This window comes from Neovison vison, chromosome 1, assembly GCF_020171115.1.
Source record: "Neovison vison isolate M4711 chromosome 1, ASM_NN_V1, whole genome shotgun sequence".
NCBI lineage: Eukaryota > Metazoa > Chordata > Mammalia > Carnivora > Mustelidae > Neogale > Neogale vison.
In genome coordinates, this window is record NC_058091.1 from 259,027,630 (window position 1) to 259,045,123 (window position 17,494).

At 46.7% G+C, this 17,494-nt stretch overlaps 1 protein-coding gene across 3 annotated transcripts in view; it reads right to left on the bottom strand.

Annotated features, from left to right (window-relative positions):
- Positions 1–17,494, bottom strand: part of WWC1 (WW and C2 domain containing 1) — a 151,646-nt gene that overhangs the window by 67,523 nt on the left and 66,629 nt on the right. For 2 of the 3 annotated variants that reach the window (XM_044229821.1, XM_044229814.1), the window contains exons 2-3: positions 11,337–11,446; positions 965–1,168 (exon numbers count right to left, since the gene is read on the bottom strand). In XM_044229821.1, the coding sequence (XP_044085756.1) occupies positions 965–1,168; positions 11,337–11,446 (314 nt within the window). Of the gene's footprint in view, positions 1–964; positions 1,169–11,336; positions 11,447–17,494 lie in introns of those variants that run through there. The other variant, XM_044229830.1, reaches the window with a different exon arrangement.

Consider the following 17,494-nt stretch of genomic DNA (forward strand, 5'->3'; position numbering starts at 1 on the left):
CCCGTTCTCCTGGACATACCAGCATAAGCCCAGGAGACAGGAGCCCCACCTCGACAGAGTGAGGTAACACAGACATGTAAGCAGACGTCTCGTGACACACGCTATGAAGGGAATAAACAGAGAGCCATTGCAGAGGCTAACTCGGGGGAAGGGGGTCTGTGGAGGCAGTTGTCAGAAGCGAGCCTCTCAGAGCTGACAGGAAGAAGGAGACCAGCAGGGTGAAACCGGAAGGGTTAGAGGGAGCCAGCTGTGCAAATGGACAGACGGAAGAGCATTTTAGGCAGGGGTGCAGCAAGAGCAAAGGCCCTGAGGCGGAAAGATGCAGGGCAGGCTGGGGGAGCAGAGTAGGGGGCTCTGGAGCCTCATGAATGAGCCCGAGGTGCAGGGAGTGGCTGCGAGAGCTGAGGTGGGTGTGGCGGGCAGGGGCCTGATCACTAAGGGCAGTGTAGGCCATGGAAGGAAAGACAGGAAGCCACTGAAGGTTTTTTTTTTTTTAATTGTGCTAAAATATGACAGAACATAAAATTCACCACTTGAAGCATTTTTAAATGTCCAGTTCAGGGGCATTATGTACATTTATACGGCTGTGCAACCATCACCACTATCCATCTCCAGAACTTTTTCATCTGCCCCACTTGAAACTCCATCCATTAAGGATGAACTCCCTACTCCCCACACCCCTTTCGGTGAGGAGCTCTGTTGCCCAACCAGCAGTTGGTACAGCTGGAGATGACTGCAGACAGATGAAAGCAATGGAATGACAATGGCCCATGAATCACTGAGAGGCACAAGCAGGAGCAGGAAAGGCATCGGAGAGGGCGGTAGGAGAGGACCGTGGTTTGCAGCAGAAGCAGGGATGGAAGGAGACGGGAAGCACTGGGAGGCAAGCCAGGCTGGACGGAGCACAGCCGCTCCCGGCTCTTGGCAGGGGTGCTGGCGGGGCGCGGGTGGGGGAGGTACTCACAGCTGACCTGGGAGCCCAGCTTGTGCTCCCAGACGGCATGTAGCTGCTGGTACTCCTGCTGCGCGAGCTCCAGGCGCTGCTGCTTCACCTGGTAGATCTCCTTCTGCGCGCTCAAGGCCTCCTGGGCCACCACCAGGTAATCCTTCAGCATGTGCTCCTGCTCCCGCCGCCATTGTACCCGGGGGTCCTCGATCTGGGTGGTTTCTGGAACAGACCCCAAACACCCAGATCAGCACCTCACAAATGTCTTGCTGGCTCGGTGGCCTGTGGAATCCACTTCCAGAAATCAAAAAACGCAGTAAGTAGAAATCACAATAGAAAGCAGATGGGTTAAACTTATCTATTAAACAACAGTGACTCTCCACTTGGATTAAACAAGCAAATACAAAATAAACCAGAATCAATTTCCATACCCAAAGTCAAGCCATCTCAGAACAGCCAGGAGAAGGACAGTGCGAGATACCAGCTTGTCTCCTGATGGTGAGGCTAATTTTACACCTGTGTAAACAGGTTTGCGTTCTAATCTAGACAGAGGCTGAAGGACATTAGAGAAGCTTAAGGTCAACTGTTTTGGTGGAGTAAAGAAAAATAAATAATATCTTAGAGATTGTGAAAAAATAGGGACCTCACTCCCTACTGGAAATGTAAATTAGAACAAACTTAGAAGAGGACTGACTATGCAAATTAAGAGAATGTGAACACCCTTAGATCAATAATTCTCCCATAGTAATTTACTATTAAATATAATAAAGGAGTCAGGTAAAGATGCACTTGTACCAAATCAGGATAATAATAATAATAATAATAAATGAGAATAATAACTAGCACTTATTTCACATTAATTGAATGCCAAGCACTGTTCTAACTACTTTATATCTCTTTACCCACACTGGCCTTACACCAACCCTAAAGAGCAGATTCTGTTATAACCCCCGCTACTCAAAAGAGAAAATCTAGATACAGATCAAATAACTTGCTCAAGGTCACATGGAAAAGAACTGGCCAAATAGGTCTGCTGTATTTTACATAATCCACTGCCACAGCCACTAAAGTGTCTTCGAAGAAATATGGATGAAGTGGAAAGGAGCCTCTGACAGGCAAGTGGAAGTACAGGGGGTAAACTGCATAGAGAATTTCATGATTATTCAAATAATACATACATTGTTAAAAAGATTAGGAGAAAACTTAGTATGTTGTCGAGAGTAGAGATGTCTTGGTAGTAGGATTTTTTTCTTCATTCTTTTTAAAAAAAAAAAAAAGATGTATAGAGTAAGTAGGTACAACGATCATTTGGAAAAAAAGTCAAAACCCCAAAAGATAGACATTTTTAAAAAGGGACAGCTGGCAGCTGAGCAGACACGAAAGAGGTCACATCAATGTCAAAGAATCAGTGCCCATCACCTGCCAACCCTCCAGAGAGCTCCCAGTGGTGGGTGGGGCTTGGAGGGGCTGACACACTGGAAATGGTACCATTAGGACCATGTGGTGAATCCAGCCAGTACACACACAGGTGTTGCTTAACCCTAAGTGTTTCACTAATTGTGAGCTGGTAACTAGCATGTAAAAATGGGGAGATCAACACATTAGAATCCTAGTGTCTGGTTTCTCAGAAGATCCAGCCACGCTGAGGCCACAGTTGGCCGCAGACCCGTGCTGTCCATCAGTCTGTTGGTCCGCTTCATTCATTTGTGTCATGAATCTGACTCCTGGGGGATTTGAGTTTATGCCACCTTTTGCAGGCCTTACAGCTCTCATTTCTCCCGAGCAGGGCCAATGAAAGCAAGAAGGGATAGGGAGAATGATTTCAGAAGCAGCAGGGCCAGGGTGCCTGGGACAGGGAGGTGGGGGGGCAGGGCTCAGTCAGTTAAACACCTGACTCTTTATTTCAGCTCAGGTCTGATCTCTGGTTGTAAGATGGAGCCCCACATTGGGCCCCACATTGGGCTCTGTGATCAGTTCGAGTTTGCTTGCGGTTCTCTCTCTCCCTCTCTGTCTGCCCCTCCCCATTGCTTGCATGCTCTCTCTCTCCCTCAAATAAATACATAAATAAAATCTTTAAATAAATTAATTAATTAATTAAATATTTATTTCTTAGATATTTATTAAATAAATAACTAAAATCTTAAAAAAAAAAAAGGCAGCAGGGTTAAGTTTTCATTCCTGCCAATAAATGCTGTGTTACAATGAGCAGGCTGCTTAACCTCTCCGAATCTACTCCTATAATTACTAAAGAGACTAATGGGCCCTGCCTCCCTGCTTCCTAGGAAGCCGTACAGCTCTTCTGCCCAGGTAAAGTAAATAAACAATGGTTGAGAGTAAAGCTCAAACTATTTTCTGGGACCAGTTTTTGTTTTTTTTTTTAAGAGCATGCTGATATTTTTTCTAAAGATTTTATCTATTCACTTGACAGACAGAGAGCACAAGTAGGCAGAGAGGCAGGCACAGAGAGAGGAAGGGAAGCAGGCTCTCTGCTAAGCAGAGAGCCCGATGGGGGGCTCGATCCCAGGACCCTGAGATCATGACCTGAGCTGAAGGCAGAGGCTTTAACCCACTGAGCCACCCAGGCGCCCCGTGGGACCAGTTTTTAAACTGTCCACAAATAGCAATACCTTTAGCTCTTCCTCCTCCCTTTTTCTGGGAAAGAAAACCAGGTCTGAAGGTTGCTGGCAGGAGCCACAAGATTGCTTCTCCTAAGAAAAGCTTTGCAACATTTCCACCAAGAACGGAGGAGGAACATCTGCAAGAAAAGATTAAGAAGGGACGTATTTATAAAGCTGGGCCCTGGGGTGCCTGGGTGGCTCAGTCAGTTAAGCATCTGACTTTGGTTCAGATCATGATCCCGGAGTCTCAGGATCAAGCCCCACATCGGTTCTCTGCTCAGTGGGGAGAATGCTTCTCCCTCTCCCTCTGCCACTCTGCCTACTTGCGTGCTCTCTCTCTCTGTCAATTAAAGAAATAAAATCTTAAAAAAAAAAAAAAAAGCTGAGCCCCATGTCCCATCAGTAGATGTGGACTCCCTCAGATTCAGCGGCTGCTGAGTGCCCCTCGAGCACTAGCCTCAGATCTCTAGCTGAGAAAAGACACAGAAAAGAAACAGCTGGTCTCGGCCAGGCTGGAGATGTTTTCTAAAGTTTGTAACTTTTAAAAATCTACATTTTTGAGGAAAAATACTGAAAAACACAAAAAAGGAAAATCTCACAATTCTACCACTGCAAATTTATCAAGTAGGAAGTGAGAATTTCCATGTGTCTAATCCTGCTCCTCGGAGGTAACTGCTGCTAGGAGTCTCACACACTAGGAGACACTGTCTTCTGATGATACATAAATCGGTTGATACATATGTGTCCATATGCACTAATTTATTTTTAGTGCAACATGGCCCCATGTCCTGTCTGCTAGTCTGTAATCTGCAAATGATATATCATGTTCATCTTTCTTTGTGGGTACAGATGTAACAGCTTTTTTGTTATTTATTATTTTAATTTTATTGCTGTTTTTATTTATTTTAAAAAAATTTTTTTTAATCTACTTCGACCATTTAAATAGTTGTATAGTATTCTACGGTATGGCATTAGGCTTGACTTCTGGTAGGTGTTAGTGGTTTCCCAGACCACTATTGGGAAAACATTTGGGATTGTTTTCAGTTCTTTTGCTACCACAATCAATACTGTAGTGACAATTGTTAAAAACATAATTTTATGAACTTCTGTGATAATTCTGCAGGATATATTTCTTATTAGAGGGAAGATACAACCAAATTACCTTCCAAAATGTTGTATCGATTTTTATTCTAATGAACAGCCTATGAAAGTGCCTCTTCCCCAGATTCTCAGCAAAACTGCTTTAAAAAAAAAAATGTCCATACTTCATCCAGTAATTTTGGGTCTTGACAGTGTAGTAGACTCAGTCGAGGAGCTACAAAAACCAAAAACACAAAAAAGCCAGAACTCTGCCCCAGAACACTTACATGGGAATTTCTCGGAGTGGGAGCCAGGCACTGAGAGTTGGAAAAGCTTCCCCAGGTGACTCTAAAACGCAGACATGCCTGAGAAGCCCTGACTGCGACATGAGAATCATTCCACGATATATTAACACTCCTGATGCCCAGGTTTTAGATCAGAATCTCTGTGGGGTGGGAATGAGTCAACAGCAATTTGCAAAGCTTGTCAAATAATTCCAATGTGTCACCAAAGGTGGAAACCACTCTCTAAGAGGTGCCAACACAGATGGGCTGAGTGGTCACTGAGGCCGGCAGGCAAGGCTGGCTGGTGTGATGCTGAGTTCCAGCGCGGATCACCCACCAGAGCGCTCGCTGAAATGCTGGGCCCTGGACAAACAGCTAGGGGCCCCCCGGGTGAGCCCTCCCTCCAGTGCCTGCCCTGTGGCCGAGGCTCTACTCCTTGGAATACAAACAAACAGGACAGCCTCCACTGAAGTCTGGCTTGGCTACCATTTTTGGTGGCCCAGGCTCTCTGGCAGTAGAAACCAACACAGATAGATGAATGCACACACAGACAAACAACACACAACCCCACATCAGAATACTGGTTTCAGCCTGGTTGCACACTGGGATTACCCCAGAGACTTCCATTTAATTGGTCTGCAGTAAGAAGAAGGCATCAGTACACTGCTTCAATCGACTTTACTAAGCCATCATTTAAATACAATGAAGTGCAGGCTTTTGAAGCGTATATAGTTCACTATGTTTTGACAAACGTGTACATCATAAACCACTGCTTGAATCATGTGTAAAACATTCCCTTTGCCCTAACAATCCCTGTACTCTTTTTCCCAGTAGCCCTCCACCTCCTCCTCCCTCTGCTTCTGCCTGTTTATAACTTGGTATCAATGGACCCCCTACAGCGTGTGCTCCCTGGGCCTTGCTTCTCTTGCTCAGTCTAAGGCTTTTGAGACTCATTTATGGTTTGTTTGGGTTTGTTTTTTTTTTTTTTTAAGATTTTATTTTATTTTTTTGACAGAGAGAGAGAGACTGCGAGAGAGGGAACATAAGCAGGGGGAATGGGAGAGGGAGAAGCGGGCATCATGCCAGGCAGGGAGCCTGATGTGGGGCTCTGAGGACCCTAGGATCATGACCCAAGCCAAGGGCAGATGCCTAACGACTGAGCCACCTAGGTGCCCCTCATTTATGTTGTTTTTATCGCTGACCTGTTTCTTAGTATTGCTGAATAAATATATTTTTGAAAGATTTTATTTATTTGAGGGGCGCCTGGGTGGCTCAGTGGGTTAAGCTGCTGCCTTTGGCTCAGGTCATGATCTCAGGGTCCTGGGATCGAGTCCCGCATCGGGCTCTCTGCTCAGCGGGGAGCCTGCTTCCTCCTCTCTCTCTGCCTGCCTGTCTGCCTACTTGTGATCTCTCTCTGTCAAATAAATAAATAAAATCTTAAAAAAAAAAAAGATTTTATTTATTTGAGAGAGAGAGACAGAGAGAGTGACAGAGAGCACAAGCAGGGAGGAGAGGGAGAAGCAGGCTCCCTGCTGAGCTGGGAGCCCTGATGTGGGGTTCGATCCCAAGACCCTGAGATCATGACCTGAAGGCAGATGCTTAACCGTCTGAGCCACCCAGGCACCTCAATGAATAATATTCTATGAACTTATCATAATTCACTTTTTGATAAACTTTTAAGTTGTTTCTAGTTTGGGATTTTTATTTTTTATTTATTTATTCTTTTTAAAAAAGAGATTTTATTTATTTATTTAACAGAGAGAGAGAGAAAGAGAAAGAGATCACAAGCAGGCAGGCGGGGTGGGGGAGAAGCAGGCTCCCCGCTGAGCAGAGCGCCCAATGCGGGGCTCGAACCCAGGACCCTGGGTTCATGATCCGAGTTGAAGGCCTCTGAAGGCAGAGGCCCAACCCTCTGAGCCACCCAGGCCCCCCTCTAGTTTGGGATTTTTTAAACTAGATTTATTTATTTTGAGAGAGAGAGAGAGAGAGAAGGAAAGCACACACACACGAGCAGGAAGGGGGCAGAAGGAGAGGGAGACAAAGAATTCTCAAATAGACTCCCCACTGAACATGGGGCCTGATGCTCAGGGCTTGATGCAGGGCTTGATCCCAGAGCCCTGAGTTCATGACCTGAGCCAAAATCAAGGGGCAGATGCTTAAATGACTGAGCCACCCCTCTAGTTGTGGATTATTAGGAATAGCTTTAATGAACATGCATGCACAAGTCTTTATATGGGCATCTGTTTGCATCTCCCCCAGGTAAAACTATCCAGCTGGGTTGTATGGCAAGTATATACTGAATTTTATAAGAAACTGGCAAATTAGTTCCCACAATGTTGGTTCTGATCGACATTCTCACCCCTAATGTATTAGAGTTCCAGTTCCTCCACATCCTCACCAACGACTGGCACTGTTCATCTTTTTCATTCTAGCCATTACAGTGGGTATGAGTGGTACCTCCCTGTCGTCTTTAATTTGCGTTGCCCTAAGGACTGATGCTGAAGGCATACTTTTATGTGTTTATTGGCCATTGGTACATCTTTAGGGAAGTGTCTTTTTAAAATCTCTTGCTTGTATTTTTAATTGGGTGGCTGGGCTTCTTACTATTGAGTTGTAAGATTTAAGAGTTCTCTATATATTCTTGATATGGGTCCTGTGTCAGATGTCAGTGTTGTAAATATCTTTTCCTTATCTGTGGCTTGCCTTTCCAGTTTCTTAATGGTGTCTTTTAACAATACAGGTTTAAATTCGATGAAGCTCCATTTATAGTGAGTGTTTTTCGGGTCTTGTCCAAAAAAAAAAATCTTTGCTTACCTTCGAATCTTGAAAATTTTCCTCCTATGCTTTCTTTTAGCTCTTTTCTAGCTCTCCCTTTTATGTTTGGGTCTATGGTCATTTTGAGTTTATTTTTATGTATGGTGTGAGGTAGGGACAGAAGTGGAGGTGTACTTTTTTCCATGTGGGCCAGCTGAACCAGCAACTGTTGAAAAAACTGTCCTTTAGAACACTGGGTTTTTCAAAAGTGCGCAGGGGGTTCTATGGAATTGTGTTAAAAGCTGTTAATCCTAAATTAGTCCTGAATTGTCTTACTCTGAGGGGGTCCTCCCAGGCCCAGCCTCTTCTACTCATACTTCCCTTCCCTAAGCCCATCAAACCCAAACAGATACCTTTACACTCCGGCAGGATCTTTCACATCACCTTGTCTAGCTACTTTTCAGTTTTCCTTTTTTTTTTTTTTTTTTTTAAAGATTTTATTTATTTATTTGAGAGAGAGAGACAGTGAGAGAGAGCACGAGCGAGGAGAAGGTCAGAGAGCGAAGCAGACTCCCCATGGAGCTGGGAGCCTGATGCGGGACTCGATCCAGGGACTTCAGGATCACGCCCTGAGCCGAAGGCAGTCATCCAACCAACTGAGCCACCCAGGCGTCCCTCAGTTTTCCTTTTTATTAAAGCTATACATGGACACAGTTTAATCACTCAGCAGGTTACAAAGTTGACTACATAAAACAGCATTCCCCATCCTCTTTCTCCCCAAAAGGCAGCTACTGCCAACAAACATTTAGCCGACTGAGTGAAACCATGATTGAGAACCCCTTCTCTATCCTCTCTCATGCTCCCAACCTCAACCTGCAAACACATTCCACACGTTCTCCACACTCCCGAACTCTGCATTCCACCCCCCCACCTCCTCCACACACCACACACCCACTTTCAACATACACCACACACCCACCCACGGGCTAACACTACTGTATTCTCCAAGGGCTTTAACAATCCTCTTAAAAACAGCTGAACATCTGGAGAATGCCCAACCTTGTTACAATGCAAATGAAAAGTAGGGAAGTAACAGTTTCAACTTATGAAGAATTTATCAAATAATAAAGAAATGAAAATAACCCCATACTGATCAAGGTATGAGGAAAACAGTACCCTTGATGCCTGTGGCAATACAGACTGCTACAGTTTTCTGGAAATACTTATCAACCTAGGAATATGGACCAGAAGTCTCAAAAAATTTTCACGACCTTTCACTTAGTGACCCTGTATTTGGAAATATAAAGGAAATTATCACAAAGGAGAGAAGCAGTATGAATAAGGATTCTCCCTTCGGTTTTATTTATTTATAACAAATAAATGGAAATAACACAAAAGGCCAGCAATGAGGGCAATTATGGTGCATTTGTTTTATGTGTTAACATGTATCACTCCATCTAATTTGATGCATTAAAAATGACAAATAAGAGGCCCCTGCATGGTACAGTCCATTAAGCTTCCGACTCTTGGGTTTCAGCTAAGAGCAAGAATCACTGCCATTCTGCAACTCTTCATGAATCCCAAGTTGTGAGAACAGTGCCTGGAACATGACAGGTGGTCAGTGAATATTTGCTGAATGAATGAATGTTGGATAGTAGATTTAACTTGTACCATTCTATTGGGTCTATAACTCAAGAAGGTAATTTCCGTCCATGAACAATACACACATGGAGGACTGGTCCAAGTCCACGGCTCTGAATGCCTTGGCCTCCTGGAGGGTCACAGTCACACCACTTCCACCCCTGGCTCCTTCTGCAGAGGTGGTGTCTTCCCTCCAAGGAGAACAAGTTCAAAGCAAAAGACACCTGCTAGCCTGAGAGCTGGTAAAACTCTCAGGCAGAATTCTTCTTATGGTGGCCCCCTTTTTCTCACCTGCCCATACACCCCATTTCAGCCCTCATCCTCTCAAGAATAAATTCTGCAGTGCCTGCTACTCCTTCCTCCCTCCTATTTCTCCTGTAACTCCCAGAGTACTGTAAAATCCCGCTCTCGCCATCAGATTTTAACGACGGGGATGAACTCAGCAATTAGACACAAGGAGAGAATTGGTTAGGGCCCCTATACATCAGTGTTTAACCCAGCATACTGTGCAGCCCTCCAAACATTAACCTCATTCCCCACACACACTCAATTAGGCATATTTACTTCTCATTATCCAGCATGCAATCATGAGTGCTAATAAAAAACCTCTGCTACCCCCCAAAAAGCAATTAATGCCATTAGCTGTCCCTCAGAAACTCTTCAATGAAGTTGGCTCATTCATTCACTCAGTCATGTTAAATAGTCATGCTATTTAACAAAGGTCAAGTGCACACCTACTATGTGCCTTACCAAACACAAGCCTGGGAATGGAGCAATGAATGAGATACTGCCCTGCTTTATAACAGGCAAATGGTCATACCGCCAAGTGATGAGCGGGACAATAGAGCCCGGCCGGGTGCTAGTGGAAACCCGAGGAGGAAATGAATGGGGAGGCACAACTTGCCTCCCTGGTACCAGTTCAAATCCCAGCTGTACCGCATTTTCGCTCAGAGTGTTAAGCAGCCAGTTACGACTTCTAAGTTCTATGTCTAAGATGGGGATATTCCTCCTAACACCCCACAGGGGAGCTGGGAGGATGAAACGAGATGACGCCTGTCTGGGGCCTCGCTGAACACAAGGCACAGGATGTATGTTCAGTGACCAGGGGCTATTAGCATTTCCTACCCTATTCTCAGCCTTCAGGCTTGGCCAGGCATATCCCATTTCAGCCCATTTTCCTCTGGCCTGAAAGGACAAAGGGAATCCTACACTTCAGAAGTTGAGAGTGAGACAGGCCTTGGACAAATGGGGCAGCAGATCTCAGAGGACACGATGAATCCCAAACACACAACAACTCTCCCTGGCTTGGGGGGGGGGACGGTGACCTGAGTTCCTCTACCTGCCAGCCAATATGCCTGTCCCTTTCTTGTCCCTTTCTCAATCCGTCCCTCCAGCACAGTCCCAGAGACAGAGACACTAGGAATGTGCACTCTGGATCAGGATACTTGGATCACGGGCACAAAGTGAGGGTGGGCTGACCAGTATGATGGGCCAGAGACACACACTGATGCCTGTCCACTACAGAGACAGGCATGCGCATGCTGCTAGGGACATGCTGGGGTTCTGGCTCCAAAATGGCCTGGCAATGACAATGACACATCTGCCTCACATGGGAAAAAAAAAAATTGTAGGCACCAAAAATGGAGTTATATTAAAAAAAGAAAAAAACAAAAGAATAGATGTATGTACACACAAACATACAACTGGAACACTTCCGGAATGATACACAAGAAATTATTAGCAGTGGCTTGCTTCTGCAAAACTGGGGAGCTGGGTTGCAAGGGGGGAGAGTTTTAGATTCTATTTAAAACCTTTCTAAATGGTTATTTTGTACAAGCATACATTATCTATCTATATCCACATCGACATCTCTATCTAACTCCACATAAAACAAAACACAATCTGGCTTTAAGAGCCTTTGCCGGCAGCTCTTTCAGACTTGGGGAAGGGGGTGGGTGTAGAGGTAGAGGGATAGGGTGCAGGAAGGGGAAGGGAGGCTGGCCAGGAACTTACTGGTATTGTGGTCTATGAAGTAATCTCCAACCTGCGGGTCATACGCCTCTTCCCATCCTAGCGGCAACTCATCACTAATGCAGTCAGCAAAGGTGAGCGGTTTGGTGTACCTGGCAAGGGAGAGGAGAAACAGACTCCATCAGCCCACAGTCCCCAAGACCCTGCAACTCCTTGCTTCTGTCAGCCTCCCTGCTCTTCTGGGCTGGCCCGACAGAGCCACAGACTTCGCCCTGGCTCCGGCTCTGCTGTCCCCATGGTCCCTGTTGTCCCAGGAAGGTGACTGGATTAGATCACCCAGGAGGGAGGTGGGGAATCTGCATTCTGGTCCCAGCTTTGCCACAAATTTGGAAATGATTTGACCAAGTCATCTTCCTTCTTTGGGCCTCTGTTGCTGGATCTCTAGGGGGGTTTGAGGAAAAGGGTTCAAACGTCAAGTCTTGTTTCTGGACTCAGACTCTAGCCCGCTCTAGCTCCTTCATCTGCAACTTAACTGCCCACCCCACCCCCATTATTCATTCGGGGTCTACCCCATATTTGTCATGCCCACTTGTCCTCTGGAAAGCTGGCTTACAGCAGCATCTAGAATAGCAGATGTCTTATCCCTATGAGTTTGGCCAAAAGAAGTATTTATTTTCCTGCTGAGCAGGTCCCCAAATGCCTACACCCACCACTGCCCTTCCCTAAACAATCCAGACCAAACCGATCTTTTTAGTAATAACCACACTCTAAGACCCCATTTTGGTGGGCAGTGGTGGTAATTACCCACTTGGTGGCTAAGTGAGAAGACAAATCATCCAACCAAATGAATTAAGGGCTGTGAAGCCTGGAAAAGAGCACAAGCCATCAGTCAAACATTTCAGCCAGTGCAGAAAGCCACCAACCCACACAAAGAGCCCGTAGGCCTGAGCAGCCCCTCCGGAAAGCCTTTGGTTTCTCCCATTGCGGACTCTGCTTAAAATACATATTCAGATGTTCTCCCTCTCCTGTGTGTTCCCACCCCCTCCCAATCCTGGAAGACCAGAAGGCTCTGTTTCATTACTCTTTGGAGAGAGTGGCAAGCTGAGGTACAACAGGAGAGGAAGAGAAAGAACTGGATGGGGTCTCAGCGTTCTAATGAAGACCTTCCCTCCAGGCCTCGGGAAACTACCCTCTCTTATGCTGTGCAATCTCCTTTTCTATACCCACTCCAAGTCAGACTTAAAAATATATGGGGGGAGAAAGAAACACTAAAAGGGCCCCTGCGGACAAGAGGCAGTAAGTTCATGTGCCATCATATATCCAAGTCAGGTAGGCTGCGAAAAGTACCTCCTGACTGAATAAATGAGAATCCAAAAGCTTCCGTCAGGCAGTAATTCACTGTTGTATTGTGGGAGTCGATGAGGATGAAGCCAGAGGGATCTAGGATATGCAACAGACTCTGCTCCATAGAGGAAGGATTCAGTAAGCATCCCTTAGGGTGGTGTGTGGGTTTGGCAACTTAATCTCTTTGAGCTTCAGTTTTTTATTTTTAATTTTTTTTAGAGAGGTTGGGGGGATGGAGCAGAGGGAAAGGGAGAGAGAGAACCTCAAGCGAGGCTCCATGCTGAGTGCAGAGAGCCTGATGCGGGGCTTGATCTTATGACCCTGAGATCATGCATAAGCCAAAATCTAGAGTTGAATGCCTAACTGACTGAGCCATCCAGGTGTCCCACACCCCCCTTTCTTTTTTAAAGATTTATTTATTTGGGGGGGGAGAGAGAGAGAGAGAGAGAGAGAATGTGACTGAGGTCAGGGGAGAGGGGCAGAGGGAGAGAAAGAGAAGCAGACTCCCTGCTGAGTGTAGAGCCCCAGGCACGGTTTGATCTCATGACCATGACCTGAGCTAAAATCAAGAGTCAGACAGGGGCGCCTCGGTGGCTCAGTGGGTTAAAGCCTCTGCCTTCGGCTCGGGCCCTAATCCCAGGGTCCTGGGATCGGGTCCCGCATCGGGCTCTCTGCTCGGCGGAGAGCCTGCTTTCTCCTCTCTCTCTGCCTGCCTCTCTGCCTCTTTGTGATTTCTGTCTGTCAAATAATAAATAAATAAATCTTTAAAAAAAAAAAAAAATAAAAGAGTCAGACACTTAACCGAAGGAGCCACCCAGGTGCCCCTGAGTCTCAGTATCTTTATCTGAGAAGTGGGGATAACAGTAGCAACTGTCCAGATTGTTGGTTAGGTTAAAGAATATCATGTTTTAGGAGCATGTAGCACAGATCCTGATAGGAATGAGTGCTCAGAAAACACTACTGTTATCTCCATTTCCCAGAAGGGGAAACTGAGGCTGAAAAAGACAAAATAACATTCTCCAAGTCAGTGACAAGTCTGGGACCTCAAATCGGTCTCCAGTCCTCCTGTTGTGAGCTACAGGGTTCTCTCGAAAGCTGACATTCTCCGTGTACCTCCCGAGTCCTGTGGAAAATCACAAGCCACTGTAGAATCAAAGGGGGAAAAATGGAGAAGACACACAGGGGATGAGGACCTCTCTCCAGGAAGAAGGCTCTTCATTCAGGCACACCTGTGCCAGTTTGGATAAAGTTCCTGCAAAGCTGTCTTCAGCCCGCCACCACCCCCCATGCCCTGCACAGACTTCAGAAACTAAAGGCCACGTGCCACAGTGCCTCCCCATCCTCAAACTTCACCAGGTGGTTTGTTTCCTCTTCCTTATGGAGAATGAAGATCAGTGACCACCAGGAATCTAATCTCCTCCAACATCATTTTATACAGCAAATCTCTGAAAGAGTCTCTGAAAACTCCACACACGGGCTTACCCTTCCACAGGGAGTCACTGTATTACTGAGGACAGAAAGATCTGGGAGGGAGAAGGAATGCACCAGCCAGACCTTCCTTTCTGGCTCATTCCTCTCCCCGCTCTCTGCCCTGAAACCTCTGCCTGCCAGCCCGGCTGCACACATATGAATTCTCTCTCTCTCTCTCTTTTAAAAGATTTTATTTATTTATTTGGCAGAGAGAGCACAAGCAGTGGGAGCAGCCAAGGGAGAGGGAGAAGCAGGCTCCCCGCTAAGCAGTAGACCAATGCAGGGCTCAATCCCAGGGATCACAACCTGAGCTGAAGGCAGGTGCTTAACTGACTGAGCCACCCAGGCATCCCCACAGAGATATGAATCTTATTATATATACTGTCTGTAACCCAGAAAACCAAGAAGATACGCCCCTTCTGACAGATCCCCTGGATCAGCACCTTTCATAATTCTTCCCTGGGGATCAATGAAGTGGTTTCATCCAATGGTGCATCTAAGCAAGAGATCCCTGTGTCCCCCAGAACAGGCGCTCAATAAATATTTGCGGAATGGGTGACTATGATAATGAATATGTAGGAATGACAAATAATGATGTATTGTTCTATATGTTGCTAATATGGGAGGATGATCTCAATATACTATGAGAAAAACAACACTGTTGGAAGAGAAAATCTACAGGATACTGTTATCGTATATTTTGCCTACAAATGTGTGTGTGTGTGTGTGTGTGTGTGTAGAAGAGAAACTGGGTGCTTGCTTCAGCAGCACATAAAGAAGGGAAACTGGAAAGCTATACATTAAAATGTCATCTTGGTACATGGTTTCTAATGTAATTGTTTTTACTAATTGCTCTGTAATGTTCATATATCAGTATAATTAAAATATTTAATAATGGCTAAACATAGCCTAGAAAGCAAGTTATATATATCATGTTCTCTCTCTCCGGGTAGCAGGCACTCTTACTCCATTTTACAAATGAGAAAATGTGCCCAGTACCACACAGCTAGTAAACCCCAGAAGGATCACCTAAAGCCCACCTACTTGATTCCCAAACCAGAGCTTTGCGAACATGAATGAACAAGACCGAGTGAGTCTCACAGCAGCCTGGAGCACAGAGTAAGCTATGCCGCAGATACAGGTAATGACAGAGGCCAGTCTGCAGGCAAAGGGCCCTGGAGCTTTTGCACATTTGCACCTTCGGTCATCAGTGTCTTGGTACAAAGGTGTTCAATACACTTGGATCATGCAGAGCTGCTTGACGAAAAGACAATCAAATGTTTCAAAGTCACCCAAGTCACCAATGCCACTAATTCACTGAACTCTCTCAGTGGGGAGGGGGACTGGAGATGGGCAGGTCTGAAACACCAAAATGCATCACTTTTCCAGAAAACCCTGAATTCCGCTGATGGTTCCAGCCTTCGACACGGCGAAGTCAGCAGTGAGATGAACATCAGCTACAAGGTTCAGTAATGTGACTGTCTTGAGACCACCCCACTGAGATGCCGACTTCCACATGCAGTGAACACAGACAGCGTGCCCATCGGGATAGAGAAGAGTGAGTCAAGAGGACCCGGCGTTGGAAGGAGCAGGCCCGAGGAGGAGGGGGGCTCTGGTTTGATATTCAGGGTTCCCCTCTGATGCAACCTTGGGGGAAAAGCCAGAGGGCTGAGAGCCTAGCTCCCAGAGCTCTTCCATGGGAAAGAGAAAACACTTCTATGGGAAGACTATGCAACTTACAAGAAATCTGGACAGCAAGATTCTCTCTGGAACAAATGCCAAGAGGGAGATGAATTATTCAGTGTGCAGCAATGTGTCATTCAGAGAATCAGGATGAAGAGAAGTGTTTTTAGTTGCACAAAGATTTAAACACACACACACACACACACACACGTATATACGCACGTGCAGACATTCACTCTTCCTGCCAGAGAGAACCGTCTGTTTAAACCAGTGCCCTCTGGGAAACGGTGGGTGCTTCTCTGGCCTACAGTGTTTCCCCTTGGGCAAGTGCCAAGAATGTGGGCTGGGAAGAGATGTCCGCTTTCAGATGCGGCCCGGACTTGGGGGCTTGCCTGGAACTCCCAGCCCCCACCCTCCAGTGAAGCGATTCACCCCATTTCAAGCTTTGGAGTGGTCTCCAGCCACCCTGTCCTGGGCTACCGAAAACCCCAATCATGAGATCAAAATGGCCCAAATGCTGGAGGGGCGAGAGGGAGGGAAGGAAGAGGGCCAAGAGAAAACTAGTTCTGCCTCTTCTTAATTACAAATCTCTGAAGGAACACAAACATTCCTGAATGTTTCACAATAGGCCCTCCTTGAGAAGTAGCCCGGATGTGTCACCTTGGAGACAGGTAGGCTCTGCCAGGAGCACCCTATGGGGAGCACACTACAGGGACCGCACCGGCCCACCTGTCCAGAACACAGGCTCCCTGCCCTCCTGCCGCGGCATCATGTGACAGGGGCTCCCAGATTGCCAGGGCCAGTATTCGGTATTCAGATGCTGCATCCTTTCTGAGCAAGGCAGCTCAGAGAAGGAACAGAAGACCTCTTGCCAAGTCTAACACTGGGTGGTGATTCCCTGGGGACTGAGGAACGAGTAACCTATCTTTCATGTTCCTACTGCTTCCCCAGCGATCCGAATGCTTCCCACAGCAACCTCTTTATCGCTGTCCAGCAGGATGCTGGCCCCGGGAGTGAGCTCTCTTCGAAGGACAGCTGGGCGGGATCACTTTCTAAAGGGCCCTCCAGGCTGCAAGCCAAGAACTGTCCAAACTTTCAGCTGAACCTCTCCTCCCGCCCAGGCACAAGAAGCCTGGGCGGCAGGCTCCTCCGCCTGGGGGTGTTTCCCATGCATAGTTCCCATAGCTTCCATTGCACAACTCCGACCCCCACAGCCTCACCTCCAGGCTGCTGCAGAACAGGGCCGCATGTCCCCTTCACCTTTGGCATGCTGAAGGCTGGGGTAGGCACTGAAAAAGTGCCATATTGGAAGTCCTCCCTTCCTTTATTAAGTCAGATCCGTCCAAACACCTTTATTCAGACATCTCTCACAACCAAGAGCGTGCGGGGCGGGTATGTGGAAAAAAACAACCATCTCAGAGTTTGTGAGGAGGACTGGGCACACCGAACCCAGCTGAACCTTCATCGACGCCAATGGCAGAAGTGAACCAGATGGACAGGGACCTGCCCTGACATTCTGGTTGGGAGACACACCCCAACCAGGAAGCAAGCTGCCGAAGTCCCTCATGGCAGAGATTCATGCTGTGCAGAAAAATGCCACAGGGGTGGTGGGATCAAAGGTCACGGGGGTGGGGAGAGGAAGGGAGTGTCAGAGGAAGCCTCTGCAGAAGGCAATCTTTGAGCAGAGACCCCATGGGGGGAAG